Source organism: Mus musculus, chromosome 5, assembly GCF_000001635.26.
Source record: "Mus musculus strain C57BL/6J chromosome 5, GRCm38.p6 C57BL/6J".
Classification (NCBI taxonomy): domain Eukaryota; kingdom Metazoa; phylum Chordata; class Mammalia; order Rodentia; family Muridae; genus Mus; species Mus musculus.
This window is the reverse complement of record NC_000071.6, coordinates 33,613,954-33,633,384: the sequence shown is the minus strand read 5'-3', so window position 1 is coordinate 33,633,384 and position 19,431 is coordinate 33,613,954. Positions and strand designations below refer to the sequence as shown.

Sequence of the window (19,431 nt, the reverse complement as noted above, 5' to 3'; positions counted from 1 at the left end):
ACTTGCAAGCTGGCAAAGAGAGCAAGCTTCTTTCTTCTATGTCCTTTATATGGTGTGCAGAAGGTGTGAACCAGATTAATGGTGGATCTTCCCATTTCCAACAATCTGGATTAAAAGTGGGTCTTCTGGGCTGGAGAGATGGCTCAGCGGTTAAGACCACTGACTGCTCTTCCAAAGGTCCTGAGTTCAAATCCCAGCAACCACATGGTGGCTCACAACCATCTGTAATGAGTGAGATCTTCTAGTGTGTCTGGTGTGCTTACATGTAATAAATAAAATTTTTTTAAAAAGTGGGTCTTCCCATTTTAAATGATGTAATTAAGAAAACTCCCTTACAGGTGTATCAGCTGCTTGGGTTTTACTTAATTCCATATGTAGTTAAGTTGACCACCAAGAACAGCCATCACAACTGTCGTCAAATAAAGTACATAAGTCTTTTTGAAAAACAAAACAAAAAAATAAAACAAAAACCAAAGGAGATTTATCTTGGCTCAACAGTTAGATCAGAGGGGTAGTCTTTCAGGACAGGATAGGGCTGGTGGCTGGTGCAGCTCTGTCCTTGTCAGCTGGAGCTTGTGTAGCTTGTTCACATCTGCAGATCACGAAGCAGATACTAAGCCAGAATTTGGGTTGTAGCCTTCAGACAGTGCCTATGTCTGCCAGCTGGGCACATGTTCCAAAGGTTCCATAGCCTCCCAAAATAGTAGCACCAGCTGGGGATCACTGGCTAGACAATCCTGTAGGGACTGTTGTTTTACATTCATACTGTGTTTGGGGAAAAGGATTCTGCAGTGTACTTTAGGGGCTTGAAAGTACTGAGTTACTCAAATGACCCCTTAAATCTAATAATCAGTATCCTAAAAAATAAAAAATGAAAAAAAAATGCCAAGGGGGCTGGTGAGTTGGCTCAACAGTTAAAAGTACTTACTGCTCTTGCAGAGGACCCAGGTAAGATTCTCAGTGCTCAAACAGTGGCTCACAACCATCTGTAACTCCAGTCCCAGGGGGTATGACACCCTTTCTGGTCTCCTCGGGTGTGTGGTGCCTACATGCAGGCAAAACACTTATACACATCAAGTAATTTTTTTTAAAAATTAAAAATATCAAAGAGGAAAAAAAAAAAGTCCCAAAGAGGAGGAAAAGTGTCGCAGAGGAGAGGAGACAGAGACTGAAGTGACAGGGACACAGGAAACTGGAAGAAGCGGGAAGGATCCTCCCAGGACCCGTGGGAGTGCAAGTCTGGGACAATGCCATCTCATAAGTCCTGACCTCAGCAACAGGAGAAGAGGTTTCTGGAAGGTTTTCATTATATTTTGTGAGATTGGGTCTGGTTCTGTAGCTAGGCTGGCTTTGAATTTACAGTCTTCTTTCCTTAGCCTCCAGAGTGCAGAGAGTCCAAGCATATTTGGTAATTCTTTCTGTTGATCAGTGTCTGCTTGTAGCAGTTTTTTTTTTAATAGCAAAAGTACAGAAAAATAAGGCTACTGTTGTAAAATATTCAGCATCTTTGGACAGATAGGGTCTTCAAAGACTGTCTCAGACATAGCTGACTGGTGCAGGCGACAGCCATAATGGAGGGTGGCACTGGCCAGCTGGTTTGGCACAGAGATGTCATGCATTTGGGATACCTGTCAGCTCACTATGTCCCCTCTGGTCTGACCAGCTTCATGGGAGGCAGAGGCAATGTCCAGCAGCCTGAGGCCTTTCTTCAGGCCACCTTCCTCATCCTAAGCACTGTGACATCTAGACCCTGTGCTTAAGTGTGGTGGGATATGCTAGAGTCTGGCGGCGATTTGGGCATATTATATCTAGTGGTTGGGATTGCTGAGGTGTGTTGGGGTAAGTAAGCTGTTGTGGACCAAAGTGAGCTAGGGTCTGCTGGGGTGAGTTAAGGTGTGTTCCTCTGGCACCCATTGTTGAAACTGCACCAGCAAACTCATGTACTAGAGTCGTCCGGGCTGTCCCCATGCTTGTAGTAGTATACCACTGAGTAGTGGAGGTTTGGAGTTAGGCCATCACTGTCTTTCCCCTTCACATGGCCCACTGAGGTACACATAACATTCTCAGGGAGATGGAGGCAAGCATTGAGGAGACAGGCTGGTGACATTGCTATTCTTTGTCATGGAGGGAAAATGGCCCCTTGGTGGAGTAGCAGCCTAACTGTGAACCAAGGATGATTTTAATATCTTCCCTTGGCTGGTTACCTTTGGGACATGATAAACACTGATACTGGCACCTGTCCTCAGCATCACCAGTGTGGTTTATGTGGGACTATCAGACATTGGGTGAAATCCCACAGCTGGCTTGCAAGCCATTCTCTGCAATCTGATCTGTGGGAGAGTTTGAAATACTTTCTGGTTTTATGTGAATTCATCAACTCCCTGAAAATTACCCTAAAAGGGCACACACTGAAAGCCTTTAGGAATTACTCAAATACAGCTGAGCTGTGTGGCGTATGTAACTTAATCAGCTGCAGGGCTTGGGAAACACAAGGTGACCGTGGTGATTTGAGAAGGCCACCATTGGTCCAGATCTGCCCAGGGAGAGTGTGGTTGAGGACTGTTCTGGGCAGAGTTCCTCTTAGGCACAGGTGCCTGCCAGATGTCTCAGTCCTTATCTGGCTCCTGCCTGCTGTGATCCAGGTCGCAAGTCCCCTGTCCTCAAGAAACCTGGAGGAGGAAATGAAAGGTCTGTCGCAGGTGATGCAGCAGGTGAGGGCACTCATTCTAGTTGATCTTGGCCTCCCTTGGCTGGGCCTCTGAGCCTGTACAGAACTGGATTTACCAGACCCATAACGTGGTGGCCAGGGCCCAGACTTCTGGTGTGCCCCAGGAATACCCAGTGGCTTTCTAATGTCTTCCTTTTTAGGTCTTATTCCAGATGAGAACTATTCCATTTTCTACATCAAGTAGCTGTACCTAACCCTGCAACATTTTTTAAAATTACTTTTTGTTGTTTGGGAACAAGGTTGTCTAGGGATTACAGGCTTGTGAAATTGCAGCCTATTCCTAGCCAAGTCGGCAGGCGGTTTCATTTTGCTGCGCCTGGCCTCTAGCACCCTGAGAAGTGCTCCACCCCAGTCACACCCACCTGCAGAGCAGCTTTCCTTCACAGCACCGGTACCCAATGCACAAAAGTGCCTTCCAGTCACACGGTAGGTCCAGAAATGAGACTCCCAAAGGGAAGGGTCCTGCCCAAAGGCACATTACCAGCAAAGGACAGGAGAAGCTGGGCATTGGTGGCGCCTGTCTTTAATTCCAGGGCTCGGAAGACAGAGGCAGAAGGATCTCTAGGAGTTCGAAGCCATCCTTGTCTACAGTCCGAGCTTCATACTGAGATTTTGCTATAAAAGAAAGAAAGAAAAAGAAAAAAGGCAGGGAGATGAAGGTGGTCACATCGGACTTTGGAATCCGGGAGCCTATAGGTACCACTACCGGCCTTCGATGCCCCGCGGACACCCGAAGGTTAACGTCACACCCGGCGCGGGCCAGCTCGCACAGGGGGGCGGGGCCAGCAGCGGCGCACGGTACCCGTAGGAGGGAAGTGAGAGGAAACGGGGGCGGGGCGTCACGAGGCCACACCCACAACACGCCGGGCAGTGACGTCGCCCGCCTAGCGGTGCGGCTGAGGGTTGATTGCTTGCGGCGGCTTCCGCGGGCGGGTGCGCGAGCGGACGGCTGACGGCTCGGGGCGGTGGTAGCGGCGCGGCGACCAATGAGGGCGTCCGGAGGGGGCGGGGCGTCGGCTGCGGTTTTGTTCCGCGGTGACTGAGGCTCACCGTCCCCATGCGCGGAGCGCGGCCTGCGCGGCCGGCGCCCTGCCCCAGCTACGGAGCTCGGTGCTCACTCGCCTCGCGGAGAGTGCTCTGCGCCGTCGTTCGCCTGCTCATCGCTAAGAGCTCCAGCCACCGCAACGCCGTGTCCTTGCGCTGCGATCCCGGAGTCTCCGTACGTCGGCCGGCGCCGCGCAGCCGCACGTCGAGAGCCGGGTGCATCGGCACAGCGCGCGGAACACCCTCTAGGGCCAGCCGGCGTCTCAGCACCTTAAGGTCCCCGCGCGCCCCGGGCCCAGCACTGTCCTCGTGTCCCGTGTCCCCGACATCCTAAGGTCCTCGGGGACCCAGCATCTGAAAGAACCCTGGGCCCCAGCTCCCTAGAGTCCCCTGGGCCCCAGCTCCCCGAACTCGTGGCGAGTCCGGGGACCCCTCCAATTAGGCCAGGCCCCAAGCATTCTGTTGTGCGCGCTCCTGCACGCCAGGCGGTAAGGCCTGCCCGCTGCGCCTGGGGCGCGCTGCCACTTGTTGAATCACTTTTCATGTCGACTTTGAGACCTGTTGTCGCCATGCTGAGTCCGTGGGCCCGTGAACCCGCTGTTGTTGAGACTCAGTGATTGTTATTTTGTATTCAGGAAGCAGGAAGTTTGACGAGATATGATGGTCCCTTAAGGGAATCCCAAGAGCAGATCCTCCCCAACGACCTGTGGAAGGTGACTTGGAAGTCTATTCCGAAGCCACTTTCCTGCGTAGACTGAGGGTGTGTAAGTCCCTTTAAGACTTCCTGTGTGGAGGATGGGATGTGCGATGTTCACAATGTATTTTACCGCTCCGAATGCTATTGCCTTTGTACATTAGTCTTAATTACAGATCTGTGATCTATCACTCCAAATTAAAATCACTTTAATTTTTTGCACTTCAAGGTATTTAATCATTAGATATATCTTTAAGTATGAATCTAAGCTTATTCTAACCCTCCAGCCCCACTACTTAAGTTTATAATGATGTTTCAGCTCTGAGAATTTTGAAGATGGACTAGTTTGACTTGAAAGGTGTACTTTAGTTTTTACATTAAGAAATTTGACTTGTGCTCACTGATGCTGCTGCTTCAAATACATATTTGGTCATCTTAGGAAAGTGGGTCTTGGAAGGGAAGTTCAGCATCTCAGAACAAGGTAGGACCGAGGATAGTTTTTCCAAATTCTGAATATTACGCCAAGGTGGAAATTGAAATTGATTAGGAAGAGTAGATGGACTTTGCTGTTTTGGTTAGTGGTTGGTCGTTCTTTCTGATGACTCCTCTGGCACCTGTTCTCCTCTTTACGTCTCTTTGTTTAGTGAGCATAGCAAGCCCGGTCCCTTCTCATGGCCTGATAAATGATTCTGCTTGCTGTCCCTGGAGCTTAGATCTTGGTTCTGGAACTTTTTCCTCTGGTGTGTGAGCTTGTGGCTTGGACTGGAGCCATACCAAGTCACATGGCCTTTCAGATCTTCCCCTAGGTTGGATTTGGCAACCGTAAAAGAGAGAATTTTAGTTGCTACTCTTGAGACAGAAGATGCTGAACAATCCTTTTTTTTTTTTTCCTTTTTAAATTAAAACACTTGTTTCATGGGTGTGGGTGACTGTTTTGCCTGATTGTGTGTCTTCATCACGTGCATGCTTGGTGTCCTTGGAGGAGGGAAGAGAGTGGTGGTCCCATAGGACTGGAGTTACAGGAGTTTATGAGCCATCATGTAGTTCCGAGGGATCTAATACAGTCCTCCGCAAGAGTAGCCAGTGCTCTTAACCAGTGAGCTAACCCTGTAGCCCAAACAATCTTCTTTTCCCTTTCTTTTTCTTTTTCTTTTTCTTTTTCTTTTTCTTTTTCTTTTTCTTTTTCTTTTTCTTTTCCCTTTCTTTTTCTCTTTCTCTTTCTCTTTCTCTTTCTCTTTCTCTTTCTTTTTCTTTTTCTGTTCTTCAGGACATGGTTTCTCTGAGAACCATCTACCCCTGCCTCTGCGGTGCTGGGACTAGAGGTGTGGACCATCACTGCCCAGCTTCCTTTTTTTTAAAAGTAGTTGTACTTCCAACTTCTAGTTATAGAGATTATATAGACACACACACACACACACACACACACACACACACACACACTCGAGCACTCAGGGTTCAGGAATATCAAGAACTCCAGTCTGAGAATGAACATGATTTTATTGATTTAAAGTAAATCCTTAGGTATTTTCCATTTGTGCTTTGGAAACACTTAAAAATTTTTTTAAATTAAGCAATCCTTTACTTCCCAGGTGGTGATGGCAGACACCTTCAATGCCAGCACTTGGGAGGAAAAAGCAGGCAAAGAGAGATTTCTGTGAGTTCAAGTCTAACCTGGTATACAGAGTGAATTCCAGGACAGCCAGGGTTAGACAAAGAATCGCTGTCTCAACAAAACAAAACCAAACAAAAAACCTTAGTGTTTTTGAGACTTGGTATCCCAATGTAGCACAGGCTGACCTGGAAATTGTAACCCCCCACCCCTGCCTTTCAAATGCTGGAATTATATGTATACATTACAGTGTCTGGGAGCCTTTATTTTTGGGTGCAGTTTTAGGTTTACAAGAAATTGAACTCTACTCTTTCCTCCTCTACTTAGTCTATACTATTATCAATATCCCTATTGGAGTGGGATATTGATTCTGTTGATACTAGACTTTTTTTTTAATGTCTCTTTTAAAGAAAGATGCTATCTCTTTTTATGTTTTGAGTGTTTTGCCTGCATGTATGTATGTGCACCATGTGTGTGCCTGGTGCCTGCAGAAGTCAGAAGGGGATGTTGGGTTCTCTGGAGTTGAAGTTGTGGATGATTTGGAGCCAACATCTGGTTGCTGGAAATTGAACTCTGCTCCTCTGCAAGAGCAACAAATACTCTTTAGCTGCTGAGCCGTATCTCCAGCCCAGATGCTAGTCCAGAGTTACTGTGTTCATTCCTTCAGGTTTTCCCTGTGGATGACCCTGTGGTTTTGTTTCTTAAGCTGTTGGCTTTTTAATTTCGTTCTTTTTTATTAGAACTAACTAGAACTTGTAGTATGATTTTGAAAAAAACGATGATGAGGGGACATTTTTGCTTTAGTCTCAGTGCTTTGAGTTTTTGGCTATCAATTAGGAATGCTGTTGGGTTTGTTTTAGTTGTCAGTTGACTTTTTGTTAAACAGAGTCTCATTTTTATCAAGTTCTCATTGTAGTCTTGACTGGCCTAGAACTCACTGTGTAGAGCAGGATAACCAAGAATTTAGAGATCCATCTGTCTACCTCCTAAGTGCTAGAATTATAGGCACCACCACATCTGCCCTCTAGCCCTCAGTGTTTTTCTTTGTAGCTCTGGCTATCTTGGAACTCATTCTGTAGATCAGGTTGGCATGGAACTTGGAGATTCTCTTGCCTCTGCCTCTTGAGTTCTGAGTTTAAAGGTGTGTGCCACCACCGCTGTTTGGCTGTCTTTTTGTGTTTTTAATGGGGACTTTTTTGCATAGACATGATTGAAGCAAGGACAACCATGTTAAATGGGATTGGACACAAAGACAGTGACCTCATGCTGGCAGTCTCCATGGTAGCTGCCCAGATTCTTGAAGATGCCTCTCTTGAGCACATGGACAGGACCAGTTCTTAAGGGGGAAACCTTGCTATCTAAAGAGAACTTAGTATTAGAGTTTCTACTATTAAGTCATTTGGGGAAAAGATCTTAGCAGGTGAGGGAGATCAGAGACTGCTTCTAAGACCTGTTCTAACCTTATACTAATAACTTAGGTAATAAGTCCAAAAACATGAATGAGAGCCAAACTATATATGTAAAGCATATTACACTGAGTACAAACGTATATTACTAGTTCTGGAGGCTGGGAAGTTCAGGACAGAAGTCATTCAGCAGGGTGGACCACGTCCAAATGAAGCCTTGCAATTGCATCTTCTAGATGGAGAGAAGGATGCATTCTCGCCTGGTGGGAGTGAGGAAGGCCATGTTGTCATGAGGCAGGAGGGAGAAGGCTATGGCCTTACAAAGTTTAAGGCAGGAGGAAGGCTGCCCTTAACGTGGTAGGAGGGAGAAGGCTTTGCCTTGTGAGAAAGAAGAGGCATGTCCTTCCTTTGTGCAATAGATGGAGAAGGCTATATCTTTACATGGTGTGGTAGAGGAGGCCATGTTTTAACATAACACGATGGAGACAGGAGGCTGTGTTCTCATGTGATAGAAAGCAGGGAGAAGCCCATGTCCTTAATGCAGTAGGATGGAGAAGACCATGTCCTCACATGTACTGGAGGGAGGAGACCATGCTTTCACATGTGATAGAGGATGCCATGTTTTCATGTAGTGTGATAGCGGGAGAAAGGCATGTCTGTCTGGTGCAAGAAAGGGAGGCATGTCCTCACATTAGGAAGGAAGGACAGAGTCATGTCATTTTGTGATTGAATGGAAGGAGAAGGCTTTGTCCTTATGTGGAAAGGGAGGGAAAGGTTTTGTTCTTATAAGAGAGGGGAGGGCCCTGTCCTTATGTAGTAGAAGGCAGGGGAAGACCTTGTTCTTCTGGGAAGGTTATTTCTCTTGTAGAAGGGAGGGAAAAACCATGTTCTTGTAGGATGGGAGGGAAGGGAGCCTACAAGAAGGAGGTTCAGTCCTCATGAGGGAAAGAAAAGAGAGGAAATGCCGCCTCATGAACTGGAAAGCAAAACGGTGAGCTGCAGAAACCTCTTACATTTCATTAGGGAAGAGTTCTCATGATGTAATAACACTGAGACGGCCTGAGATATAGAAGGGACCCTCCAAATAGTAACACCCGTTTACCCTCTTCCTTTTTTTCTTTTCCTCCTGGTACTAGGGAGTGAAACCCAGATCCTTGGGTGTGCTAGGCATCTGTTCCTGTGGGGTTTTGTTTCCATCTATGTATGTATATTTTTTTAAAGATTTATTTATTTATTATATCTAAGTACACTGTAGCTGTCCTCAGACACTCCAGAAGAGGGCGTCAGATCTTGTTACAGATGGTTGTGAGCCACTATGTGGTTGCTGGGATTTGAACTCAGGACCTTCAGAAGAGCAGTCAGTGCTCTTAACCGCTGAGCCATCTCACCAGCTTCTATTTATTTTTTTAAGATACAATTTTTCTGTGTAGCTCTGGCTGTCCCAGAACTCATTCTGTAGACCAACCTGCCTCTGTAGACTCAGAGATGCCTCTGCATCTCAAGTGCTGGGACTAATGGAGTGCACCACCACCTGACCCTGCTTGTGTGTGTATGTGTGCGCGCGCCCCTCTGTCTGTCTGTCTGTCTGTCTGTTTCTCTGTCTCTCTGTGTGTGTTTATTACAAATAGGTTGTCTCCTGCATTTTATCAAGTGCTTCTTGGCATCTCTTGATCCCAAAGTGTGGTTTATTTTATTTTATTTTATTTTTGAGCTTGTGAGGGAGTACATGAATTGATGTTTACTCCTCTACACTTTTTACATAGACACCCTGCTGGCCAAGTCAGCTAGTCATGGGTTTTCATACTATCAAGACCTTGATTTGCCTTGCTGGGGGAGGTTTTGTCCTTCCCTCATTTTGTTTTGAAAATGCTTTCCAAAAAAACTTGTACAGTTTATCAGTAAGACCAGCTTTGTGGCACCCAAACAAGGCTTTGTTCCAGACACTCCAGAATCAGCATGACATCTAAATGTAACATTTCGGCCCCAGCTGATCAGTGACTGCCAAAGAAGGACGGTAATCTAAGTTGGTAGTCTGTACTGTTTTCGTTTGCAAGCCTTGTGTGGCACATGAGATTCCAGCCCTCCATCTTCCCTGGTTTCCTGTAGGAGTGGTGACTGGCCCCAGGAGAAGAACAGGGCATTGTTTGGGCTACTATGGCAGCATAACAAATCACCTCCACAGTTGGTAGCTGGAAACGGTAATAATCATTGATTTTTGTCCATTGTTGCTGGGGTGTGGAATTCTATAGCAGCTTAGTGGGGTAGCGCCATGTTTAGGATCTCAGGAGGGTTGGTCAGGTGGGTCTGGCTAGACCTCACATACATACAGGGATTCCCTAGGCCACTGTCACATGTCTCCTCGCATGCTGCCTTTGGGATTTGTCTCTAAGAGCCTGGCAGATGGAGTATCCTTTTCACTTTAGTCTGTACTGCCTAGCTTCTGACCACTGTCAGGGTGGTAATAGACTCTGCTTTTCCTGAGAGGAGTGTAGGTGTCTCAGGCCTGTTCTAACGCCTCTGCTCATGACTTGACAGGTATAACTGATGTGCAGTCAGATTATTGGTTATTTTTCAAGTGCTCTACATTAAAATTATTTTGTGTGTGTGTACGTGGTTTCTTTTTTTTTTCTTTTTTCTTTTGGTTTTTCAATACAGGGTTTCTCTGTGTAGCCCTGGCTGTCCTGGAACTCACACTGTAGACCAGGCTGGCCTCGAACTCAGAAATCCACCTGCCTCTGCCTCACAAGTACTGGGATTAAAGGTGAGTGCCACCACGCCCGGCATGGTTTCTTTTAAACACAGAAATAAGTTGATCGTGGTGGCACGTGCCTAGCATTCTGGAGAGAGAGGCATGTGGATCTCTGTGAGTTTGAGGTCAGCCTGATAGTTCCAGAATATCCAGGGCTACAATACAGAGAAAACTTGTCTTGAAAAACAGAAACAAAAACGCACACAGATGTACTGTTTTCATTTTAATCCCAGGAGTGGGGAATATGGTGCTGTTTCCAGCTGTCTGCAGTGATTGACTGCTTTGCCTTGTGTTTTAGCAGAGGTGTGGTTTTGCCAGCTGCAGATAGTTTCTGTAATTGTGTGACATTTGGAATTCTGGGAACTTTTCAGAGGGTATATAAATGTTAGAGCCAGAAGAGGAGGTGGCTGGTTGTTAGTCATTCAGGGAGAGGAGGTGGTTGGTTTGTTAGTAGTCGTAAGATATAAGAAATAAGTTAGATTCAGAGATCTCTCTCTCCCCTCTATCCTCTTTCTCTCTTACCTACTGATAGGAGGTGAAACTGGGGAGGAGTGTGATAAAAGGTGGGAAAAAGAAGAACCCACAAAGTAGTAAAGACCAGCTATAGTGTAGGAGTCAATTTTCTACCATTTCCGTTCTAGGAAATCAAACTTGGGTTGTTAGGCTCAGAGGTAAGCCTTTTACTCACTCAGCCATCTTGCTGGCCATCTTGCTGGCCCTCCTACGTTTTTTTTTTAAGATTTATTTGTATGTGTGAGAGCATTTTGTCTGCATGTCTGTATGTGAACCAGTTGCATGCTTGATGTCCTGAAGAGGCCAGAGAGGTCATTGGATCTCCTGGAACTGGAGTTACAGATAGTTGTGCAAACTGCCATGCAAGGGATTGGAATATAATCCAGGTCCTTTGGAAGATTGACAAATGCACGTAACTGCTGAGCCCGTCTCTCCAGTCTTGTATATCTCTATATCTACCTATATCTTTACCTGTATCCATATCCGTATCTGTCTATATTTTAAGAGATGAAAGTCTCTATCTGTTGCCCAGGCTAGTTTCCGGTCACTAGATTTGATACTTTTCCTGTCCCAGCCTCTGGAGTAGCTGAGGTTATAGGTGTGTACCATTGTGCTTAACTTTCAGATGGTTTTTTGAAAGAAAACTAAAGAAAGAAACTGAAAATCTGGCATTGTATGCCTGTGTTTTGGCTGCCTGTTGGATCTTGAATTTGAGATGACTTTGGTGTAACAGAACTAACTGGTGGGCTTCTTTGTTAGAACTACCTCAGGCTATGTGCTTTTGTCTGTGTAGTGGGAGCAGCATGATGCAGATAATTCTCTGTTGCCTAGTTTTTGTGGTTTAGGCTCCAGGTTTTGTGCTTAAAGTCAAGCTGTTTAAGCAGGACTTGAACACTTTTCTTCCTATGTAATACGTTAGGAGCCAGAATGGAGACGATGGAGTAGCTTACCAAGCGTAGATTTGAACTTGGTGTCAAGGTCTGTGTTGGCTGGGTACCTGCTTTGAGCCTGCTGCTCAAAGGTGACTTTCTCCACCTGTCCTTGCTATTTCCAGACTGGTCTGGAGCCTGTTGTTCACACAGATCCTATTGTGCTGCAAATCCTTATTAAATTCCACGTCAGGTGGCCTGCCTGTGGAAGTGCCAAGATGAGTTCTTCCCATTCAAAGGGTTTGTGACCCTGCAAGCTGGAGAACCCTCTGCAGTATGGTGGCAGTGGAGGCTTCTATCTCATGGAGTAAACAGGATGACAAACATCAGAGGAAATTCCTGCCTGAAAGCCTAGAAGTCCAGGGATCCTGAAGTCTGTAGAATGGGAGCAGTGTGGAGAAGTAGTGTAGCAGGTTAGGTGTTGTGTAGGCAGAGAGGAGAGACGGACACCAAAGCAGCAGAGATGAGGACGCACTGGGAGGGAGGCCAGGCACACAGGGTGCTTAATTGTCATGAATCAGAAAGCTTAGGATGAAGATGTGGATGGGCTCTAAAAAGAAGAACAGTGGCAACCGGAAAGATTGGAGAGGTGGCAGGAGAGACAGATGAATTCAGGGGTCTGAATAGAACAGTCTGGGACCGTTTCCAGAAGAGCACTGAGGACACTCAGTAGCCACCAAGTGTCTGAGGCCCCAAGGGACTTGGAAGATACCTGCAGTTCTTGCTCATTATCCTAACCCTGGAGAGAAAAGATACTGAAGCCAGGCAGGAGCCAGAGGTGTAAGCTTCCTGTGAGCACAAAGAAGCTACCTTGTTTGGGGGTCACCATTCCTAGGAAGCTGCAAGACGAGGCCAGTCACAGTGGGTAAGAAAGCACTGCTTCCCAAGATGACACAGGTAACTTCAGTGAGCCAATAGAAGTTAGCCTAAGAGCTTTACAATCCTGCTGGAGACTTGTGGGGGAGACTACTAGGCAGAGGCATTGTATTTGAAAATATAAAGGACTTAGGAGCAGACCTCAGTATGTCATTTAATTGGACTGTTTGTCATAGTGTGGTGTTGAGAGTAGTTTACTGAAAGTGTTCAGAGAGAGCTGGCAAGATGGCTCAGTGGGTAAGTACCTTTCAGTTTGATAACCCAACTTGAAGCTCCAGAACCCCCAGTGTGGGAAGAGAGAACCAACTCCTGCAAGTTGTTTCTGATCTCTACACGTGCTGTGCATGCATACAAAATAAATACATTAAAACTTCATTTTATGTATGTGAGTGCTTTGCCTCTCTGTGTGTGTGTGTGTGTGTGTGTGTGTGTGTGTGTGTGTGCACCACATATATTCATGATGCCTGAGGAGGCCAGAAAAGGTATCAGATTCACTAGAATTGGAGTTCCAGCTGGTTGTAAGCTGCTATTGTGAGTTCTAGGAACTGAACCCAAGTCCTCTCCAAAAGGAGCAAGTGCTCTTAACTGATAAACAATCTCCCTGGTTCCCAAATAAATAAGTAAAGAAATGTTTAACAAATTTTTAGAGAATGCTCATAGTGGCAGGCCTGTAAATCCCAGCACTTGGGAGGCAGAAGCAGGTGACTCTTGTGAGTTCAGGACCAGCCTGTACTCAGCCTGGAGAGTAAGTTTCAGGCCAGCCAGGGCTGTACAGTGATCCTGCCTCAGAAAGTCTTAACCCCAAGACCTCAGAATTGTGAACTAAGTTTAGAAATGGGGTTGTTTTACATGTGGTTAGTTAAGTCATACTGGTATGGGATGAGCTCTAATTCCAAATGACTGGAATATTTTGTACAAAATGGGACATTGGACACAGAGATGTGGGAACATGGAGACTGTGAGCCAGAATCCTGAACTCATTCATAGAGTCTGGGGAGGGACTGTTCAACAAAGGTGGGACTTTTACTGCAACCAGAGGACACTGATAGTGTTATACAGTGTCCAGTCAACTCCATGTGATAAACTGAATTAAACAAACAAAAAATAGAGAACCTACTTTGATGCTGTTTTTGAGGGTAGTTCCCCAGGTAATGAGGTCTCTGCCATTGGTGGAGCTGAGTTGGTGGGCACTCCTGTACTGTCTTTGTAGAGTACCTGCTCTGGGTGTACCAGTCTTGGTGCTGGCATGGCCATAGTTTGGGATGGAGAAGAACAACTTGGGCTAGGGTGAGGATTTTGCTCTGTATCCAGGAGTCCTGGAACAATGACTGACAGAGACTGGAGCACTAGCCTCACCTGCTGAGGTCAGGTTCAGAGCTGCCACGTGGGTCAAAGGACTGCCTTAGGAGTCAGTAGTAGCCAGGTCTGGAAGGCTGAATAAGGTGCAGTGGGGAGCTGGGTAGAGCATCATCCAAGCCACAGGCTTACTGGCAAAACAGTTTTGGTGAATGTATTGCAGAGGGAAGGGAAGTGAGCAGACTGTAGCTTGTCCTTTGTGGCATGCTCACTCTACATGAGGAGTTGACATTCAGGAGGGGTGGGTGTGGGTCTGGATGTATTTCCCTGAGCGCCTGAGTTTGCATGTCTTTGTCATCAGCTCTCATCAGAACACCTGCCCCTCTCTCCTGGGCAGGGCTGTTTAGTTCCATCATCTGAGCCATATTTCTCTGCTTTGGCTATCTTCCCTATGTCTACCTTGGTATCAGTCTTGGTCTTTGTCCCCCTCTTCTCTTGCTTACCTGTCAGTCTTGGTTAACACCAAAGAGGCTTTTTTTGGTTTACCCTTTTATTTATTTTATTATTTTTTTTGTTTTTTTGTTTTTTGTTTTTGTTTTTTTGGTTGCTCCTTTTAAATTGGCCTTTTGAACTATACCTCATTTTGTGCATTCAGGTTTCTGTAGATTCACTTGGCATTGTGGGTTGAATTGTAACCCCCAAAACTATATTCAAGCTCTAACCTCCGGATCTGTGAGTGGCCTTATCTGGAGATTGGGTCTTTGCAGGACCTGGCTAGTCCATTCCATATGTATACTAGAGTCTGTTTTGCAATGGTGGGGATGGAGCTCAGAGCCTTGAGCACCTAGGGACAGGTGCTACCACTGAGCCACACCCTAATTCCATGAGCTGCTTTTGAGTTGCCCCATCCTTGTGACCTGTGTTGCACACGTCTCCCTCAGCAGTTTCCAGCAGACTCTTTGTTCCACGTTTTAAACATCTGTGATTATGACAGGGTGACAGTCTATGCTTCATCCATTCCCCTATTAAGCAGCATGCAGAGCTTCCAAATATCCACGCCTTGCCTTACACCAGGTCACTGATAATAATAGAAAATAATGCCAGTAATATGTTGTCAGCTAACAGCAATTAGTCAGACTTTGGACGTAGTCTCTTTGAGGATCATTATTGTACATTTTGTGCCCTTCAGCCTGGGCGGGCCTTGTTCTGCTTTTTCATGACCCAGCATTTATTTTAAAAATCTCCTGGGGAGATTTTATTTTTGTTTTGTGTTAGGGGTGTCTTGGCAGCAATATTTCTGTGTACATGTGTGTGCATTGCTTGTAGAGGCCAAAAGAGAGCATCAGATCCTCTAGGACTGGAGTTTACAGAAGGTTGTGAGCTGCCCTATGAGTTCTAGGCATTGAATCTGGGGCCTCTGGAAGAGCAGTCAATGCTCTGAACTCCTAAGACATCTCTCTAACCAGACGTGCTGCTTCTAAAGAACTGGTCAGCTCTTTTGTTGATTGCTTCACTGGGTTCCCCTGATATTCTGATTAAATTGAGGTTCTGAGCTTTTGTGAAGAGCCCCACTGTGGGCTGTGATCTCCTTAGAGTCTCCTCAGGAGTCTTGTGTCCATATGTTGTGGCACTGGCTATAGTCACTTTGGTCCTGTGGTTCAGCCTGGTTTTGTTATTTTTTTCCTTTGTAGTTAAATGTCTTATGAGAAGGTAGTTGGACACTTCACTACTCTGTTGACCTTCAGAACTCACAGATGGTCCTTGATGGAGATTTCTTATATAGGATATTTGTAAAATGGCAGACTTTGAAGTGTTTCTGATATTGTAACTGTTGGTAGTTATAACTGTGCTATAGGGAAGAATTTCACTTATGGGGACTGATTTTTCTCAGACATTGACTCATTCAGGTAGATTTAGGACTTCTGGTTCATTTTGTGGGTTGGATTAAAAAAAACTTTATTTTTAATTTTTTTTTTTAAAGTTGCACTGTACTTCTGTGGCCTTTCTACATTGATGTGTGTGCTTTGTGTGATGAGGTTACAACAAGGTATGTGAGGACTGGAGAGAAGGCTCAGGGGTTAAGAGCAGTGTCTGCAGCTGGGCCTTGGAGGCTGCAGTACAATGACGGCTGCAGCACACACCTTTAATCCCAGCACTCAGGTAGCAAAGAGAGGTGGGTCTCTGAGTTGGAGCCGCTCCGGTCCACAGAGTTCCAGGCCAGCCTGGGCTATGTAGAGAAGCCCTGCCTTGGGCCAGCAGCTCCTCATCCAAAGGAGCTAGGTTCAGCTCCCCACCCTCATGGCGTCTAACGCCTGTCTAGCTCCAGGTTCAGGGGGTCTGATAACTCTCTGGCCTCAGTGGACACTGCATCTGCATGTAGTGCACACACACACACAATAAAATTAAAGTAAATCAAGGTGTTTGAGAGTCCATGTGGTGGCACGTGGGCCAGGAGGGACCACTTGTCATTACTCTTCTTGACAGAAGACCCTGCAAAGCCCTTACCCTGTTAGGGCATGGCTCAGAGGTTGGGTTGGGGCTTTCAGTTTAGATGAGCAGCGGGCCAGACTGCCCGTGGCCCTGCGTCCCAGCTGGCTCTGTCTGGCTTACGGAGGATCAGCACTTCTCCTAGGACATGGCTCGTTCAGATTCAGGTTCCTTTATTTGAAAGAAAGGAAAACAGGCTGACCCTGCTCTGTTTGCTCCTCCTCTAGTCTAAATTGGAGATGGTATTCACTGTGCTGGGGTAGACTAGACTAAATGCTGTTGTCTTTAGGCATGGTAGATGAGATTTCAGGTCAGAGAGACTAAACAGGAATAGTATGTGAGTGGTGTGATATACCCCGGGCTGAGAACATGTGTTAGTGGGACCTTTTATTGAACTGAGCTCACATGTGGGCCTGGGCTGGGTACCTGCTTCCTGCATCCACTAATGGAAACTCACAAGCTCTAGGCTAGCCAGTGTGTGGTTGGTATGCTGTTGGTGACATGAGGCCCTGATTCCTGTGCTTGCTACGTGTCAACCTTGCCTTGTTCAGTCACATGCTGGCTTTTGAGCCTCAGGTTTCAAAGTCACAGGGGGAAGTATTTGTTGTTTCTGTTGACAGAATGTATATATATTTTCAAGAATGAAAAGTTGGTATTTGATCTTATTTGAGATCTTTCTGATCTCTGTAAAAATATCCATATGATTTTCTCCTGTTGACAGAGCCCTAGGTTTGTACCCTCTTTGTTTGCCAGCATGACCCCTACCAGGCTTGTGATGTTACTTCCAGCAGGTGTGGATGTTGTGGTCATACCCAGTGATCTTGGGCAAACACTCCCAGGATTGCTCTCCTTTGGAGTGCCTTACTGGGTGGAAGGAGGTGACTTGAACCTCAGGGTGTTTTTTTTGTTTTTGTTTTTTGGGTTTTTTTGCTCATGGATACACCCTGCAGAGGCCCTGAGGTAGTTCTGTTAGGCTAACTCTTTTGAGTAATGTGCTTGTTCTGGGGTGTTGCATGACAGTGCATCATGTTGAGGCACAGCTGACTCCTGAGATATTTCATATTTATAGGTTTTTTTTCTTTGCACTCTAAGCAAGGGGTCACCACTGAGCTCCACTTCCAGCTCCATGTGTTGTTTCCTAGTTTGCCATGTTTTCCCACCCTGTGTTCTGGGTTCTTTGCTTTCTGATCTGGTAGCCCTTGTTCACACACCCACAGTGAGACAAGCTCCACATGCACAGTGGGATGGAAGCTGCAAAGGGCGCAGGGCTTCTGGATGCTCTTAGATGCTGACTTCCAGGACTGAAAAGCTAAGAGCCCATGGCCTCCCTTTTCACCATTACCATGGTGATCCTGGCCCCTTGCCTCAGGCTGGACCTGGTGTAGTAGAGCTCTGTGTGTGCCTCTAGCATCCTACCCTTCATTTTTTTTTTTTAAAAGAGAATCCCAGCATCAAGGGCTGGAGTTAGGGGGCAGTTTGGTCAACCAGTAGCTTACTGCTGGTGTTCTCATTGGATGCGGCTGCTGTTGTTTCTCTTCACGTGTTCATTGCCCTTTGAGGGACGGAGCCTGCCAGGGGCTTTCTTGCTGCTTCAGGAGAGGCCTCGGAGGCTGGTTCTAATAAGCATCGTGTCCTCTGATCTTCTCTAGAGCAGTGCTTCTCATCTTCCTGATGCTGTGACCCATTACAGTTCCTTGTGGTTTGGTGACCCCAACCATAACATCATTTTCATTGCTTCTTCTTAAAGATTTATTTATTTATTATATGTAAGTACATTGTAGCTGTCTTCAGATACTCCAGAAGAGGGCGTCAGATCTTGTTACGGATGGTTGTGAGCCACCATGTGGTTGCTGGGATTTGAACTCCGGACCTTCGGAAGAGCAGTCGGGTGCTCTTACCCACTGAGCCATCTCACCAGCCCCTCATTGCTTCTTCATAACTAATTTTGCTACTGTTATGATTAATAATGTCAATATCTGTGTTTTCTGATGGTCTTAGGTGACCCCCACGAAAGGGTTGTTCAACCCCCAAAGGTGAGAACCACTATTCTAGAAGATATTGCTAGAGGCTTCAGGAAGGAACATACTTGGTTATCTTAGAATTAGGAAGGCATTTGTCAAAGAGGGATATTAGGAACATTTTTTAAAAACAGGATGTTGTATATATATAACAGGAATATGGACTGAAGTGTATGGTCATGTGGCAATTTCTCTTTACAGAGACAAAGCCCTGAAGAGTCTGGAAATGGGTCCGCATCTTTAAGTCAGAGCTATAACCCTGAGTTTTGGCACAGACCTGATGGCTTGAGCCTGCTGATGTCCAGTGTTCTGGAAATCCAGTGCCCATAGATGTGGACTAAGGAAGAGCCCGGCCATGGTCACTCTCATCACAGAGAAGCTGCAGAACCAGAGTTTGGATGACCTCACCCGCAGGGCCTGTGAGGCTGGCCCGGTGAGTCAGCTTGGGGGTCAGAGGGGGCACAGCCCATGTGCAGAGCCAAAGGCATGAGGCGCACACTGTAGGGTGGAGGCAGAGCTGAGCTGGGGGCATTGGGCAGAAGCCAGTGTCTGTCACGATCATCACTACAAACCAAATAAACTTCTAATACAAAGCTGCCCTACACAGAATTCTGTGGCTGCTCACCAGATCGGCCAGAGTAAGTAAGTCATCCTGTGATCCTGCTACCCGTGTCCAGAACCCTGTCGCACAATTTGTCAACACAGATTCATTCACCTGCGTTAGCTTTAGGGAGTGGGTCTTTCTGGTTTTTATTTTTTTAACCATGAAGTCAATTATTTATTTTATTAATTTATAACTATTAGATATGTTGTTATTGTTTGAGACAGGGTTTCACAGTGTAACCATGGCTGGCGAGAAACTAGCTTTGTAAACTAGGCTCCACTTGAACTCACAGAGATCTAGCTGCCTCTGCCTCCTGAGTGGCGGGATATAGGTATGTGCTATCACATCTGGTGGTTACCTATTTTTAATGTTTAATATTTGTAACTTGCTTTTCGCCAGATTTATTTTGATGTTTTGTCTTTGTGCCTTGACTTGAAACTAACACAGATACACTCTGAGTACAGCTAGGGATTCCAGA

General features: G+C 46.1%; 1 protein-coding gene and 1 non-coding gene across 6 annotated transcripts in view; one reads left to right on the top strand and one right to left on the bottom strand.

Moving 5' to 3' along the window:
* Positions 1-341: 341 nt before the first annotated feature.
* Positions 342-3,772, bottom strand: Gm9903. The gene is made up of 3 exons (XR_104924.5): positions 3,091-3,772; positions 929-2,669; positions 342-592 (listed from the first exon to the last, which is right to left on the bottom strand). It is a non-coding gene; the product is annotated as a predicted gene 9903 (transcript).
* Positions 3,710-19,431, top strand: part of Fam53a (family with sequence similarity 53, member A) — a 29,325-nt gene continuing 13,603 nt past the window's right edge. The window contains exons 1-3 of one of the 5 annotated variants that reach the window (NM_001359463.1): positions 3,750-3,796; positions 4,408-4,532; positions 18,551-18,782. Coding sequence is in view for 4 of the 5 variants with exons in the window: in XM_011240776.3 (XP_011239078.1) it covers positions 18,705-18,782 (78 nt within the window). In the remaining variant the exon portion in view is untranslated. Of the gene's footprint in view, positions 4,049-4,407; positions 4,537-5,873; positions 9,680-18,550; positions 18,783-19,431 lie in introns of those variants that run through there. The other 4 variants (NM_178390.3, NM_001359462.1, XM_011240776.3 and 1 more) reach the window with 4 other exon arrangements.